General features: G+C 34.1%; 1 protein-coding gene across 3 annotated transcripts in view; it reads right to left on the reverse strand.

Annotated features, from left to right (window-relative positions):
• LOC115451094 (ATP-binding cassette sub-family G member 1) overlaps window positions 1–18,366 on the reverse strand; it is an 86,915-nt gene that overhangs the window by 38,127 nt on the left and 30,422 nt on the right. For 2 of the 3 annotated variants that reach the window (XM_037446970.1, XM_037446969.1), the window contains exon 2: window positions 9,991–10,054. In XM_037446970.1, coding sequence (XP_037302867.1) covers window positions 9,991–10,045 — 55 coding nt within the window. In that variant the 5' untranslated portion in view covers window positions 10,046–10,054. Of the gene's footprint in view, window positions 1–9,990; window positions 10,055–15,386; window positions 15,554–18,366 lie in introns of those variants that run through there. The other variant, XM_037446972.1, reaches the window with a different exon arrangement.

An 18,366-nucleotide genomic window follows, 5' to 3' on the forward strand; every position in this document is an offset into this window, starting at 1 on the left:
CGTCTGTAATAGTCAGTCAATGTTTTTTACTATGTTGAGTGACATTTAACTTTGGACACACCAAAACAAAATATTGTAAAACAGACTTATACAATGTCTATTTAAAGATTATTAGAGTATCTTTATGTCCGTAAGAGATGCACCACTCCGACTTTTATTCCAAGAAGATTTATACGCAGATGGAACCGCGAGATATCTGGTAAAAAATGTATATAAACATAGCTATCTATTTCCCTTGGTCACTTCATAACTTGAGAGCCACATGACTGATTTCATTCATATTTTTTTAAATTTCCTTATACTTTGTAGAAGGTTCTTAAGGAAAAAAAATAAGAAAATGATGCAGAAAAACTTAAAAAAATTTACCTAGCGCGTTTGAACGTTCGCGCTATTAGACGCGGTAGGTGGCGCTGTACTCGGGTTTTAGGATTATATCTCTTTTCTAAGAGATTGTCTGTCGAAGCTAGTAGTAGGTAATATTGAAGTGATCAATAGGGTTTTCAATTATTTTTCCAGCCGGCAGGACAACAACAGTTCTTAGTAATATGAGAGAATCCAACGTGATGCGAATTCAAATTTGAATTCTAAATGGTAATGACTATGTCTTATAATATAACAGCTAGGATATAATAATGAGTTATAATAAAATAGTGTTGCTGTCAGTAATGCTATACTGATAACTATAACCGATGCTATACCAAAATTTTTTACGTGACGAAATGAAAATATTTTACATATGTTGCCTATTATGTATATATATCGGTCAGATAACAGTGTGAGGATAGAGCTATGATCCTTCTTAAAGACCATTATAATGCAAAATGCAAATATTGGACATAATGAGTCTTCAAATCCAACATCTCAATAACATAGGCGTAGTAATTGCTTTACTAAGGTTCGTTATTCAAATTTGCGTCATATTTAAATAAATAAATCTTAGATCTATGATTTATTTAATTCAAAAACTTTAATAAAAAAATCAAATAAAAAAATATACGTAAGCAAAAATAAGGCATAAATTTTGTTCATATAAATTATTCAAACAAGACGTAGAGGAGAACATTATAATGTAAAACATTTATTATAAGGCCTGCCAATTATCCCACGATAGGTTGATAAAACGTAAACATTTAATTTTAATTTGAGGTGACCCAAAGGTCGAAATTCGAACGTAATTCATTACGTTTCAGACATTCTTAAGTTTGACGTTTATTATTTATTTATCTTTAATTATGTCAAATCTCACAAAACTGCGTGCGCGCAATGTGCTTAAAAAGGGGTACAAAGATTGTTCATCACAAATGAACATCCTGATTCGTTTATCTTTAACAAGCTTTTGTTCGCGGCTTCGCCTGCGTGAAGGAGTTGTCCGAGGTAAAAGTCCCGCTATATATTTTACCGGGACATAAAGTAGCCTATAACCTTCCCAGAGCGTTAAACTATCTCCATGCTAAGTTTCATAAAAATCCGTTCAGTAGATTTTGAGAAAATCGATGACATACAGACAGAGAAGGGCACTTTGTTTTATAATACCTATAGGTATGTATGGATACTATACCTCTATACTATAGAAGTGGTTATAACATTCAAGGACGGATAAAAAATCATTATCAAAATAATTAATGTTATGATTACAATTAAACAATGCTCGCATGTTATGATGTCTTTATTTTATGTTATAAATGTCCCTAAATTTTTTTGCGATTATTTTAATTTTTTTTTTATACATTAAGACAAAATAATTGTCGGTCTACACCCCGATGCGCTTTTAAATAACTAAAACAAATTTAATCGTTTTTGTAATAAACAAAGGAAAACAATACTTAAAGTAAAACCTGCTAACAATACTTAAAGTAAACATTTGCCATTCTACTTAATTTATAGGTTAAATATAAAACTCAATAATTATTCATGAACTAGTTGACCCGACAGACGATGTCCTGTCAACTATGAATTTGCAGCGCGCATTCTGTCAATAGCTGAAATTAACTTTTCTTAAATTTTCTAAGGTTCCGCTCAACTTCCTTAATTTTTTCTTTCATAAGATCCTCCTCCTGACAATAAGAAACCTAACAAAAAAAAGAGTGAAATCGGTCCAGCCGTTCACGCGCGATGGCGTGACCAAGGGAAATAGGGATTCATTTATATATATATATATATATATATATATATATATATATATATATATATATATATATATATATATCTATTACTATTATATAAAGCTGAAGAGTTTGTTTGTTTGTTTGTTTGTTTGTTTGAACGCGCTAATCTCAGGAACTACCAGTCCAAATTGAAAAATTCTTTTTGCGTTAGATAGCCCTTTGTTCGTGGAGTGCTATAGGCTATATATCATCACGCTATACCCAATGGGAGCGGAGCAGTAATGGCTAATCTCAGGAACTACCGGTCCAAACTGAAAAAATCTTTTTTGCGTTGGATAGCCCTTTGTTCGTGGAGTGCTATAGGCTATATATCATCACGCTATACCCAATAGGAGCGGAGCAGTAATGGCTAATCTCAGGAACTACCGGTTCAAACTGAAAAATTCTTTTTGCGTTGGATAGCTCTTTATTCGTGTAGTGCTATAGGCTATATATCATCACGCTATGACCAATAGGAGCGGAGCAGTAATGACTAATCTCAGGAACTACCGGTTCGAACTGAAAAATTATTTTTGTGTTGGATAGCTCTTTATTCGTGTAGTGCTATAGGCTATATATCATCACGCTATGACCAATACGAGCGGGCAGTAATGGCTAATCTCAGGAACTACCGGTTCAAACTGAAAAAATATTTTTGTGTTGGATAGTTCTTTGTTCGTGGAGTACTATGGGCTATATATCATCACGCTATGACCAATAGGAGCGGAGCAGTAATGGCTAATCTCAGGAACTATCAGATCGAACTGAAAAAAATATTTTTGTGTTGGATAGCACTCTGTTTTTGAAATGCTATAGGGTATATATCATCAAGCTATGACCAATGGGAGCGAAGCAGTAATGAAACATGTTGCAAAAACGGAGAAAATTGATTAGTTTTGAGGGCTTCCGTTGCGTGCGCTGCGTAAACAGTTAAAGTTATGCAACAATGATGTATGACGGGATTGTTCCTCTTAAAAAGTTCTACAAAAATATATTAAAAAACAAAGTCCCCCGCTGCATCCGACTGTCTGAACGTGTTAAACTCAAAAACTACCCAACATATTAAGATGAAATTTGTTATGGAGACAGTTTGAGACCCTGGGAAGAACATAGGCTCCCGGGAAACTACAGCGTATAACGGAATACTTTAGCCCGAAAAACTTTCTAACGCGGGCGGAGCCGCGGGCAAAAGCTAGTATATATATATACACAGTTACATGAACTTTAATTACGTTGTAATTGGAAACTATTTTGACTCTTGATTCAATTAAATACAGTGTGTTTCTAAAAAATTTAAACAAAGAACGATATCCGCAATGATTAAAAAATATCCCACACGTGGTAATGGCGCCTGTATTAAATGACAATAGCGATTAAATTGTCGGTATAAAATCGCAAATTACTGTCGTATTAATGACAAAACAGTTTGAACAATAGAATGTTGAGAATACATACTACTTTACGCTCTAGAAAGTGTGTTCATATAACAAATAGTGCGTGCCTATGTTTGAGATGTAAATTGTGGTGGCAAAATCTATACTTAAATATAAAGCTGAAGACTTTTTTTGTTTGAACGCGCTGATCTCAGGAACTATTATACCGATTTTGATTTTTTTACACTAATAGGAAACTACATTGCTCCTTTGTCATAGCGATTTATTACCCCGGGAAAATATTAAGCTCGGAAAAACTTTTTCCCGCGGACTGAACCACAGCCAAAAGCTACTATAGATAAGGCGATCATTTTTTTAACTATTTATTTAATTCGATCTTTCAAGCCATAATATAATTTTAATAATATATCATCACAATTTGGAAATGTTCGCTTACTTATTCTTGGTTGAACAAAATGTGTACGAAGAATGATTTAACTCAAAATGCCCATAATTTTCATTATTAAGATGCTTCCTACATGAAAAGAGTGCGCTAATCGAATTTTTAGAAGCTATTTACTCGATTTTATAAAAGGTATAGAAAAAAAAATAATCATATTTCTACAATATGTTATCTTAACTTGGGTAGTTTTGTATTTATAATATGGATAATGGATCATCAATTTGACAATAAAGTTGGCACTAAAATTGTTGGTTAATCCTTTTAAAATACACATTATTTTAATTGGCAACCAAAACTATCTATAATTTAATAAGGAATATTTTGGTAGTTTAAATTTCCAAATGAACAAAAATTTTTTTTTAATAAGTTATTTGTAAATCTTTGCTTTTTCCGTCGGAACTCGTGCGCAGAAATATGCGAAACGAATACTCAAGGCCGTTTACTCAGACTCTTAATTAAAGATCAATTAATAAACTTGACATCAATAATTACGGATCACTGGGCAACAATTAAAGTTTAAAACCGTGTTATTTTAACCGTGGTCAATTAAAGATAATGGTTTCATACTAGAAGAGTGCGTTGTGAATTCGCTTGCAATTCGCCAGTACAAGAGTCTTAACTTATTTACCATGGATGAAACAATTCAGTCTAAGAGCTGTTCATAATATATTAAAAGCACTCTTCGCTTATGAATGGCAAATTAGTCTGTCATATGTGAGGGTCCGGCAGGAAAGATATCAGCGTAATTTCTCTTCTATTGTCAAGCACATCAGCTGTAGTGTTCCGATTTAAACTGTAGACATTGATTACTAGATATTATGGTATGTAAGAAATGGCTCAGTGTATACACTATATAATTGTTAAAGTTTCCTCCTCTCCCAGTGACCGTCCTAGGTCGAGGATCATAACCCGTTTGTGGGTTGCCCTCAGAATGATCGCTTAATTTTCAAGGATTACGAGTATTTGAAATGCTTAACCAAAAGTCCGGTGTGTTTGTATAAACCGGCTCTTACCAGGTTAACAAATATAAAGTAATAAAAAAAGGTCTGAACGCTATGCTTTGTAATCCAGAGTTAGTGTAGTGTTGCTACTGTTTTTGGGCGGTCGTTTACCATCAGACCAATTAAAAGTCATCGAGTCATTTGGTTATCTTCTTTGCCTTAAGGGCATTCCCATGACGGTCCACCTGATTTTAATATCTTCATTAAATCGTTTCATGAAAAAATACAAAGATAAGCCTTTGATTAAATTATAGAATACTAACAAAAAATCGTATTATGTTTTTGCGCTACAGAAAATAACAAAAACATGTTCAGTGAGCTTTGTTAGGATCCGGGCCTTCGTTCGCACTACCTTATAAAAAAATATTCTTACTAATTAACCATAACACAAAAAGAATTAGTTCCATAATCATTTTAAAAGTCGGGTCGCAGTACGAGTTACCTATGTCACCTCCATATTATTTGCATAGGATGTCTTATTTACATACAATAGACTTTTAGATTGGTTGGAGCGATATGGACCTGAAGGAAATGTCATTTATGCATCGTACTTCCACATGATTGTTTTGCCAGGCCCTTTCATACGGCTGGTTTTCTTTTCGACCAAGAGGGCGTAATCCGAAGCGCTGGTCGGACCAGTTCGCCAACTCCCTAAATATGCCAATGAGCGTAGCGGTGCACCAAGCCAAAGATCGCGCCTCGTGGAGAAGATTACTGAATGAATTTGGATGGGATCACGACCCTCAGTAATGAGGGGCCGACTAAAGAGAGAGAGATAATACGAGACGAGCTTGCCGTTAGTCTGATGGTCAGCAATACGACCGCCCATAAACAGTGGAAACACCATCCAACACCTTGAATTACACAGTATTCTTTGGTATTCCATTGCGCTCAACATCCTGAGACATGAGATGTTACGTCTTATTATGTCTATTAGTTACACTGGCTACAATGTCCTTCAAACCAGAACACAACAGTGATTACACGCTGCTGCTTGGCGGCAGAAATAGACATTGCGGTGGTACATCCACAGGGGTACTCGCACATATGAGAGACTAGTAAAACTACCACAACTAATAATGTTGCGTAATTATCTTATACTACGTATAATGATATTAAAGAAGACCCCCTTTTTAAGTTATAATATTTATAAATATTAACTAAAATAATTTTATAACGCTCAAATACTGAAATTTTAACATAGGGTTTAGTGTTTTGAGGTAATTAATTGTAATGTTGTGCGTAAATTTATCGGAGTTCAAATATACAATGGTCGAACTATTATAAGCATTTTTTTGTTTAATTATATTTCACAGTCTCTGTAGCTGTGTTCGAAGAAAATTAAAATGCTTGCCTTGCTGACACGAAATTGTATTTTTTTTTTTTTAATGACCCCACTGCACTTGATGGTAAGTAGAGTGGGATCCAATAGAATGTTGACTGACGAAAGATGATTACCCCTCGGCAGTCGACACAATTATAGCGGCCTGTTGGAACCGAATATACACAGGCTGATCCCAGAAGGCGACACACTTACGTAGGCCATTATGGCGGGTTTTAGCACCTTGTGTACGGTGAACGCTATCCGGGCGAATATAAAATATTCCCTACCACCAGCTTGCATATTACAAGCACAATGTTATAAATTTCACGTAATATTCATACAGCACATTACGCTTTTCTTTTTAATTGTATAAGCTGGCAAACGAGTGAATGAAACATACGGTGGTAAAATATATATACCGATCAAAAACTCAATACCGAAAAACGTTAATTTCACAGCTTAAGGATACAATATTATTTAAAAGTAATTTATCAAATTATAGACCAAATAGACAGATCATGATTACGTCACTGTGATGAAAGGAAAACCCCAAACCGATACTTGGGTATTTATAACGCTTTTTCTACGTAGTTCTTTGTAATCTTTCGACGTAATCCAAAGATTAACAACGGAACAGTGTTGCTGAGCCTACAACAACGTCAAGTTTTTAGTGTACTTAAACTGTGCCAAAAAACACGACACGACTCCGCTTCGTTTACTTGCGATTTGGATAGACTAACACATGACATGACGGCTCGGCAAACGTAGTGTAGGACACCCTCCAGCTAGGTGGAGTGACGATCTGCGAAAGGTCGCTGGTAAGAACTGAATGCGACAGGCCGAAGACAGGGTAAAATGGTGCATATTGGAGGAGTCCTATGTCCAGCAGTGGACAAAGATATAGGCTGATGATGATGAACACATGACTGACGCATTGGTCTCTCCATCACAAACATCCAAATTAATCGACTTACGAGTCGCGTTTTTGGAAAATTATAAGGGAGCTGTGCCTTCTTGCCTGTCTCTTTGACTTTGATCCATAACTTTTTCTTTTATGTACTACTAGAATTTTTTATCAGCTCCGCCCATGTCACAAAGTATTCTCAAAATAAAATTCCCAAAATGTACATTAATCCAAAAGGTGGTCTTTCCATGAACCAATTTTTTTCCAAACCCTTCCAGCTCTTTATGCGCCCACTTACCTTTGGTATTTATAATACCAGCGTGAAGTAAAATAATAGCGAAAAGGTTTATAAGAAAAAAAAACAAAATATACAGAACCTCGGCGCACGAGATAGTATCGCGTTTTAAATATTTTTTAACCCACGTCAGATTCTATATTTTTTCTATTTCTCAAATTAATCTCGTAAATAAAAACCTATGATATATCTAGTTAGGTCAGCTATGTTTTTTGTTCATTAGAAAAAACAGTTCCTAATTATAACTATTATGTAAGCCATTACGCGAACATAACGGCAACGACCGGTTTGGGAATATTATGAAATTATACAAAGGCGTAAAGATTTTATTTTGATTTATTAGTCGTAGATTAGTGTTGTTGTGTTATAAAAGTGTTTGCATATTATATATCTACCTACTATGCCGGATATTAATATATTAATCCGTGCATGTACTTCATTCATTTTCCGCGATTCATCTAGAAGACCTATGCATTAGTTATTTTGCTATTATTTAGATTATAATATGTTTTTAATTTGAGTGAAATATATCATGTAATATTTGTAATTTTATTTTTTATTGCTTTCATAGACGAGAGTAGCTTGCCGTTCGCCTGATGGTAAGCGATACGACCGCCCATAAGTAAAAACACCATCCAACACCTTGAAATACAAAATATTATTTGGTATTCCTCTGCGCTTGGCATCCTGAGACGATCATCGACAACAATGACGATACACTGTTGCTTGGCGGCAGAAATAGACATTGCAGTGGTACCTACTCAGGCGGACACTCTCACATATGAGAGACTTACCACCAGTAATGCATTATGATATTTATTAATGCATATTTGATGCATTTACGCCATGACTCAGTCGTCAGAGATGAGAGAACTAGAAGTACAGAAATGTTTAGTGAAAGTAGGCCGCGCGTGAGGGTTACCGTGCCGACAAGTAATCATTGTCATTACCATAGGACTACGTCACTATGACGTGGGTCTGCAAACGAGGAAATGAATTAAGTGATCTTCAACATGTATAAATTAATACTAGAAGAATTTGAATGCACCGCTTGCTTTCAAGGAAATAATTAGTGTTTGGAACTTCCGAATATTTCCTCCTTGAGATTTAGATTAGAAAGAAGTCGAATTCCGCAACCAATTTTAGCCGTATAACAATCAAAGGAAGCTGACTTTTGTCAAATTTCGAAGCAGCTTCTGTTTACAGAAGTATTGAAATATTGCCGCTAGTGTAAACTGGAAACTCTTATTTACAATATTATTGCAAGAGCTTGCTGCTCTTAACTTTAGGAAATGTAATAGCAAACTGTCACATCACGTTGCCACTGCAATGCATACGAACAGAGAGTGGTAGACCCTTCCCCCCTCTGCCCTCTATTTTTCATCTTAAAGCCAACAACGCTCCACAATTCCCTGGCTTTCTAGAAGTTTCTGAGCCGCGATCGCTTCAACTTATCATCCTTCGTGTATATTCTCTAGTAAATTGCTACAAAAAGCATTTCTAAATATACAAACACGTCTTGTTCAACTTTCCTATACATGAGATGAATAGTACCGTTATACTTCGCCACTTATACTGTCATCTGCCAGAGACACTGTGCCCCCGAATAAATAGAAAGTGCTAGAAATGTGTTGCATAAATTTCTGCAGAATGTATTTTATTTGCATGTTAAAGGCTGGCGTCAACTAGAACATGGTCGAATTATATTAAATAACATTTAAGCAAATAAAAAAATTAAGTTAATTCTATAAGTTCATTTCACTGGAATATTCATTTTAAGTAAAATTCAGTGCTCCATTCAAAAGTGAAAAGCCGCAATAGCTATGTTAAATGCTTTATATTGTACTTTTAAAAGGTGTTAACAAATAAAATGTTTATAACAGTGTTAAATATTTGTAATATAGGTCATTGCACGTGTATGTTAAATGTCAATTATTCCCAAATTATATAGTCTAGTATCAAAACATGTTTTGAAATAACACTAATTCGTATTTTGTTTCTTCCTTTATTCGTTTCTTGCTATGGTGGTAGCCTGTATTCTACTGGTCAATATATACACCAGAAGGTTCGGAATTCGATTCCGGTTCGAGCAATGTTTTGTGTCGCTTTTTCTAGTATGTAAGAGTCCGCCTGGGTAGGTACAACCGCAATGTCTATTTCTACCGCCAAGCAGCGTGTACTCACTGTTGTGTTCCGGTTTGAAGGACACTGTAGCCAATGTAACTACTGGACATAATAAGACTTAACAACTCATGTCTTAGGATGGCGAGCGCAGTGGAATACCAAACAATACTTTGTAATTCAAGGTGTTAAATAGTGTTTCTATTGTTTATCGTATCGCTTACTATCAAGCGCACGCGAAGGTCGTCTCATCATTTAAAAGCAATAAAAAAAAACACAAATATATTCGACTTTAAAATATTACCTACTATACTTTTAATAAAAATGTTTAAAAATAGTAACAATATTCATTAACAGTAACTTACCTTTAGACAATCGGCTGTGAACAGTGTACGTTAAATTCCGAAATTCCAGATCCATTTTGTCTGTCTGCAACAAAAAAAAATTATAATATTATTATTACCACTTCTACGTTTATATAGAACGTCTAGAATAGACAGAAATATAAATGATCTTTCTCCTTACGTATTATAAAACAACGTACCTTGCCTCGTTTGTGTCTGAATAGGATAAACTCAATAACTACCAAACGGATTGCAATAAAATTTAGTTTGCACATTGTTTGAGACCCTGAGTAGGATATAGAATACTTTTTATCCGGAACAATATATATGTATATTGTTCCGGATATAAAGACATTTTTATTCCGGAAGCTCTAACAGGCGGAGCTGCGAGCAAAAGCTTGTATCTGATGGAATACATAGATTTTCCTAAAAGTTGACAAAAGTAAGAGACTTTTCCTATAATATCGGATTCATTTCTTCATTTGCCATCCAATAGTTTGAAAATGATTTATTCTTTCCTAGTTCTATGCATGTTATAGTTATCTAAAACTCGAATCTAAATTAAATTATATTACACCCGGATACAAATTTCGATGATTTACTACAAAAAAATATATATAAGCAATTATACTCGCTTATATGGTTGTTAAGACCGCTATTTAATAGTTTAACAAATAATAGTAATAGCATGCAAGAAACAGAGGCGTCGATATAACTGCAAATCATGTTTTTTTGTAGTCTATCCAATCGTATGAATTTAACTTGCAATTCAAATTATTTAATAGTAAATAATGTAATTGAATTGTACTTTACTTGTGAATAATGTTAGTTTTATATTCCTGCACACTTTAATATTTCCTGTTTGCTAACCGACTTCAAAAAAAGGTGAAGGTTCTCAATTCGAATGTATTTTCTTTTACATGGTCTATAGACGCAATGAAATGTCTCGACCCATACCATCTTACTTCTTACTATGCAAAAACTTGTGAAAATGTTTGAATATTTGTCGTAAATAAACCCAAAAACAACTGAACAGATTTGGATGAAATTTGGCACCCGGGTAGATCTTGTCCTGGATTAATACATATACTACTTTTGAACTCGGTAATTTACCCAGTGGAAACAATGGTTTTTGTTTACCTATCTGTTTTAAAGTAATCTATCGCAAAGCAAGAAGAACAAACCTTAACATTACTATTGCTTCAGATTATAGTGTAAAAGATGATACAAGAAGGAAATTAAACAACGGAAGCTTCCAGGCGACCATAGCGGTAACGTTTTGTCATATAATTAAAATGATCAATGCAGCCAATACTATAAACAGAAAGCTGGAAGTAATTACAAGGAAATTGGCTTTATGATACCCATATGTGATATCAGAACAATGTCTCGATGAATTTAATAAGTTCTCGCAATCCAAAAGTTCACCATAAAGAATCGTAATCTTCGAAAAAATTGTTTCCTCATTGGCCAAGGATCAATTCAGGTGTTGCCCTCAGCAGAACAACGCTCTAACCGTATTTTCGAAGCTATGCATTCGAAATTTATAATATAGTATTTCTAAAATATGTTATCATGCTTCGGTTGATCTTTTTTAAATATTATAATTATTGTCCCATTAACTTCATAATGTTTCACTCATTTCATAATGAAAATGCCTCTAATAATTTTGGCTTAGTGCATGTCCTAAGTTTTTACTTTTTTTAATGCGAGCATGGAAAAATGACACAATGCTCCTGACAGTAAGTGGACTTAAAATGCACTTCATTTCAATTTGCAACCAACACTTGTAAATAGACAATTTAATAAGGAACATTTTTATAGATTAACATTTTCAAAAAGACCTTTAATTGGTTTTGAAAGACATTATTCGTTAATCTACATATTCCCGGTCGTAACTCGTGCGCGTTAAATGTATGGTGCTTATGTTCAAGGCCGTTTGTTCGTGGAGGGGCTTTAACTTGGTTTCGAATTTCTGATATGTGTCATGTTTCAGAAATTCTTTTTATCTTTCGATATGTTTACAGAGGTCATTATACTCATAGTAAAAAAATGTTTTCGAGAAGTGACATGGCTTGGAAGTTTTAGAACAAGTATGTTAATTTCTTAGAACAATTTCTTTAATTTGTCATGCATATGTTTTGTTCACGGCACCGCCCTCGTGCCCGCCAGTTTTTAATATTCATTCACCTATTAATAATTCCATAAAAATTGCACAATTTTAACGAACATATTCATAGACTGAGTAATAAGTAAAAATGATACCGTCTGCTTATTACAGTTTATAAACTTAAAGCATAGACTAATAATAAAATTTTATTGTACGTATTGTTTATGAGCCTTTAATATGCATTCATCTATTCATCATATAATTCAAATTATATACGGACATGTCAAAATCAACCGCAAAAAACACGGAATTACCGACTTTACAATTTTTTAAACCGATACCAGTTTAGTTTATCAGCAATTTCATTAATAACGAATATTCTAGAATATTCTGTCAATCAATCAATCAATAAACGTATCGCCGTCCAATTGTGTATATTCCAACAGATTATTAAATCAAAAATATATTATGCTTTAAGCATAGTTAATTTTTTACCAGGAATATGTTTTTGCTTTCTGGTTGAAGCAACGAAAAAAACACGATAGAATATGGAATTTTAGTGTCTTTGAATAAAAACTCAAAGCATTTTTTCTAAATATAGGTACGTCGAAATTTCATAACGTTATGTGGTTAACAGCCTCTCGCTGCAAAATAAAGGTGAATATACCTAAAAGGGGAATCATATATAAGCCGATTTTCGAATGGTATAGCATACTTTTTAACTGAAGGAATAACAAACTCATACAAAACTGTATATAGCAGTGGCGAAAGGTAAAATTTTCCGAAAGGTTCAATGTGGTAGACTAAGGCCTAATTCCTCCTAATAAGGAGGCCCGTGTTCAGCAGAGGGACAGATATAATACAGGGACGATATCATTATTATTAATAGTCCCTTGTGTATAATAATGAGGTTTTTTCTTTTATTTCGTATTAATATCTGCAGAAGATAGACAAAGTAAATAAGTACTGGTCGTTAAAGTATATGTTTAGTCATTACGTCATCATCATCATCATATCAGCCACAGGAAGTCCACTGCTGAACATAGGCTTCCCCCAAGGATCTCCACGTCGACCTGTTGGAAGCGGCCTGCATCCAGCGACTTCCTGCGACCCTAGCCAGGTCGTCCGTCCACCTTATAGGCGGGCGTCCGACCTTTCGTTTGCCTGTACGTGGCCTCCACTCTAGAACCTTTCGACCCCAACGGTCATCGGTTCTTCGAGCTAAGTGTCCGGCCCACTGCCACTTCAACTTGCTAATCCTATGGGCTATGTCGGTAACCTTTGTTCTCCTACGGATCTCCTCATTTCTGATTCGATCTCGTAGGGAAATACCGAGCATAGCCCTCTCCGTAGCTCGTTGAGTGACCTTGAGCCTCCTAATGAGGCCCACAGTGAGAGGCCACGTCTCGTATAAGTCATTACGTATATAAGTATAAAATTTATTGAAATAAAACTATTTCTATAATTTTCTTTCGAAGTTTCGAAGCCTTTGCAGCATTCGTGGTCAGTCACGTCACAGTAAATACACAGACTAAGACTAGAAAGCAACACACTTACGTTGGCCACAATGGCGAGTTTAACGCCTGGTGTATGTGTTCTTAGGGTCTTAAACTATGTTCTTAACAAATTTCAATCAAATCCATTGGTTAGTTTTTGAGTTTGTCGCATTGAGACAGCAGGGAGGTGCGGCGGGGACTTTGTTTTAAAATACATTTTTTTAACCTTTTTAATAGGAATAATAAGTTGCGTAACTTTAACCGTTTACGCTGCGCACGCAACGGAAACTCTCAAAAAGAATAAATTTTCTCCATTTTAGTAACATTTTTCATCAATTCTCCGTTCCTATTTGTCATAATGAAATATTATATAGCCTCGATAAATGGGCTAAACACTAAAACAGTTTTAATTCGAACCAGTAGTTCTTGAGATTAGCACGTTCAAACAAACTCTTCAGCTTTATGTAATATACTAATAGATAGGGCACGAACTAATATTCAAATATTCAATTTCAATAGTATTTTTGTGCAAAAGCTATATTAACAGTAGATATAACAATTGCCGCGAGTTAAGCAATGTATTTATAAAACACGTCGCTTGACCTATTTTTTACTATTACGTTATCGATATGAACGGCCATGACCGAAGGCTTTAGAATAATCGATGGCGTGCCTTCGAAACCTTCGAAAAAAGAACTATCGAGAGTCAGTCTAAATTCTGAAATGAATATATACACGGGTAAACACAAACAGTCTTACTTATAAACTTGTTTAGCGTTAAGAGGTGGTTAAGAATTGCTTAAATAGCTGTCAAATACATCACCGGTTCCTAATTTAAACCTTATTAAGCGACAAGATGGCGGGTTTTGATTCTCAGCTGATCGAGTAAATTTGTCTTTTAACTAATCAAGTTTTGCGAAATGTTTATAAGTAAGAATGAAAATGTAATTTTAGTAATTAATATGAAACGTCTACCTTTCAACGTATGTCATTCATTTGGGGTTGACGCACAGGGTTCTTCGTACATATTTTGATCTGATGCGTGCGAGCGTTGCAAATATTGATAAGGGCTTCACATTAATGTTATAAATACTAGCTTTACACACGGCTCCGGCCGCGTGACATATTTTCCGGAATAAAAATTGGTTTAATAGTTCCTGAGAAAGCTCATTCAAACAAACTATCTCTTGACCTTTATATATTAGTATAGATTTTTAACAATGATCTAGAGTCGCCCGAAGCGGTGGATAGAGATGCAACTAGGCCACTGACCTCGCTTTTAAAGACAAATACAAACATGCAAGTTATAAAGATGCTACTTTAAAATTTATTTTTATGATTTTCTTTAAAATATGTATTTAGAATTTCTACACACTATTACAGTAAAAAAACTGCAGAGTAGGAGATACGACGTCAAATATCTTCTAACAGCGAAATTATATATCGACGCTTGAGAAGCAAACATATCTAAGCGACGAATATACCGAAAATAATTTATGTACATATTTGTTATTGCCAGACTTTTCTGCGTTGTTTGGTTTAGGTTCTTTTACATTTAGGACAAGTTTGGAATTGAATGTAGTTTTTTAAAGTAATTCTTATATATTTTATTGTTAAAATCGAATCTTTAAATCCCTTCATTTCAAAATCTACCGATTGTCGCTTAGATACGATTACCTTTCAAACGTCAATATAAAGTTTACGGAAGCACAAATTAACACCGAGACATTGGTAATAAAATCCATGTTAATAGAAGCAATATAAAGCCGAGGCATTGGTATCATTTGATACGTGTATCCCAGTACTAGTACCTTTTAATTCACATGTAATGCTTTCTAATCTCTAATGCTAAGATCATGGAAAGCCACTAGTTCCGTTACTTTCACCGGTACACAACGGCTTCACGGTATCACTAATATTTCACGTTCTCTTTCGTTTGTATGACATTAAGAGCCGGTCTCTATATCTTACTGACAGGTAACAAACTGTTGCAATGATAATTTTTGGAGGTTATCTATGTTATCATAAGCTAAGATAGATAAGAATACCTTATCGTATCTATCAGGGGTCAAGTATTATTACTGTCATTGGTGCGTTTCGTTATTGCTAAAAATGAACATATAGCTATTTTCATTGTTATAATAATTTATGCGGCATATTATTTAAATGGCTTTGCGTGAAATCGAATGTAAAAATATTGCATTTTTTTTATTGTTGTAAACCAAGAGTACTCCATTTTTTTTTTAATATTAAATTCACTCACTCCCACACTAGAGTTACGGGAAACAGCAGGATAAGTTAGTGCAACTTTTACTGTCGAGTTGTTTTTTTTACAAACTTTAGTAAACGTTAAAAACTTTAGCCAGCGGCCATTAGTATTCTTCGATATTGTTTCATACCTATTAACATGACCTTAGTATATAAGTTTACTAGATAGTAAACTTATATACTACGGTCCGGTCCGGATCTCCGAGGAGATCCTCGGACTATGAGGGAACAGAGAGTGCATTTGTGTATTAAACACATTTATGAACTAAAACATCTCATGCGTACTTGACTAACCTCGAGATTTCTTAATTTGAAAACAAATTTGTAATATTATATTTCTTTTATTGTAAATTCATTAAGACTTAACAAAGTTGAAATTATTGGGAAAATAACAGAGTACTAAAATTTAAAAAAAGTTTCTTTTCGCGAAAATGTATATATATATTCTCATTTCCTACCTACAGAAAATGTAACATAATCTACATTGAAGTTTTCTACCATTACCGACATCACATATAGGTGTGGTTGTCAATAAGCCCATCCCCTGTCTACTCTATGCCCATGGGGCACCAGTCACGCACTCGGCCGGTATATAATTACCAATTATATTAATGGTAAAAGCCATATTCCTTAACATAATGAAATTCATTTTTAGTAATTCATTGTGCACTAAATTTTGTACACAAATATTGTTGCTAATTATGAGGTTATTGTGCTCGACTTATACAAACCCGTTTCAAGCATATTTGCAAGACTTAAATGTAATTAAGCTTTACTTTTTATTTCAGTAACAAAGCAAAACGTATTTTATAGTTTTAACAATAATTTTGTATTAGTGTTACAGACTTGTGATTGTTATAACGATGCTTGAAATTATATCTAAGCGACAGTTAGTAAACTTTTGAATAGAACGATTTAAAGTTTTGATTTTAATAAGAATATCATGCTAATTTAAATATTTTCTTAGTCTTACAATATTAAAATTGTCCTAGAGCTACAAAACATAAACACAGAAAAATCTGGCGAATCCAAATATTTATACAACAAATTTTCGGGATTTCTGTCGCTTAAATCTAATGATCTAAGCGACAAAAATCCCAGACCTTTGAAGCGTCGATATACATTTTTCTGTTAAGTGAGTTGTAAATGCCTCCCTACACCTATAGATATATGCTTAATTTATTTCCCCTTCTCTAAACATTGTGAGCACACTATCGAAGCTTCTACATCTTTCTCAAATACGCTTTCACAATCGCATCCATGTGGTATTTCGTCACGGATTGCCGCAAACCACGCCTAGAAGTTTTCACTAACACTATCAAGGCTAGTTGCTCGTTAGATGAGTTTGGCAATGTCAGAATTGTGAAAAAATCGCCTTTAACGACTGCACTAATGACAAGGATACCAGATTTGCAAATTTGTTTATAAAACGAGATTAACAAAAATAGTACCTTTTAATTATTTTACTGAAGCCATATGAGCTAACGGCCCACATGATGGTAAGTGGTCACCGTCAGCAATGCCCGGGCATAGCCTAACCATTCAAACATTTCCAAACATAAATCAAAATACCAGAAACATTACTTTGTTATTATTTTTACTGCCCCTGAAGGCATACGAGTCTATACGCCACCTGATGGTAAGTGGTCACAGTCGCCCATGGACGTTGGCAATGCCCGGGCGCAGCCAAGACATTCCAATATAAATAAAAAATGCAATTCTCAATATATTTGTATACTTAAAAGTTCACATGAGCAACATGCGTTACTTGTTTTTTTACTCTTGTTTCGTCTAGACTATTTTTATATAAATAATAATGTTTAATACCTAGTGATAAAATAATTATTATAAATTAATTTTATTATAAATGAATAATAATTATTTTATCGCTAGGTGTTGCTCATGACTGCGCCCTTGTGAAAAGCCTTTCCCACTACAAAAGCCTCTTAATACCTACACGATTGATAACTTCATATCGACAACGCCAGCGATATCCGTTTAAAAAATTACTTTTTATTTATTTATAGGAAAACTGACAGCTAACATACATCTTAATAAAATGCAAAATAAACTAAATAAATGGCTATTTACGAGTTTTCACGATTACACTACATAATTTCAATGCGAACGAACTTCTGGGATCAAAATAGTCTATGATAATTCTGCATGCGGTTTACACGCGAGAATAGCTTCATCCAACATCCAAAGATTTCTACAAACTTCACAATTATAATGTTAGTAATAATTAAGATTATGGTCTAGAGTTAATGCATAATTAATTAGTCACGCAAATTCGCGGAAAATACATACTATAATATAAATTTATTTAAACAAGATGTTAGAATTAAATAAATATATGACATATTACAAAAAAAAATATGTTTACTATATCGTAAATGAGATAAACAGAACAAGAATGTTATTGATTTTTATCAGTCCATATATTATACTGCAATTAGGTATATATTTTTTGCCTTTTTTGTTTAAATACAGAGATCATTAACCCGAGGCGAGCGAATGATT

The sequence above is a fragment of the Manduca sexta genome, unplaced genomic scaffold (genome assembly GCF_014839805.1).
Source record: "Manduca sexta isolate Smith_Timp_Sample1 unplaced genomic scaffold, JHU_Msex_v1.0 HiC_scaffold_46, whole genome shotgun sequence".
Lineage (NCBI taxonomy): Eukaryota > Metazoa > Arthropoda > Insecta > Lepidoptera > Sphingidae > Manduca > Manduca sexta.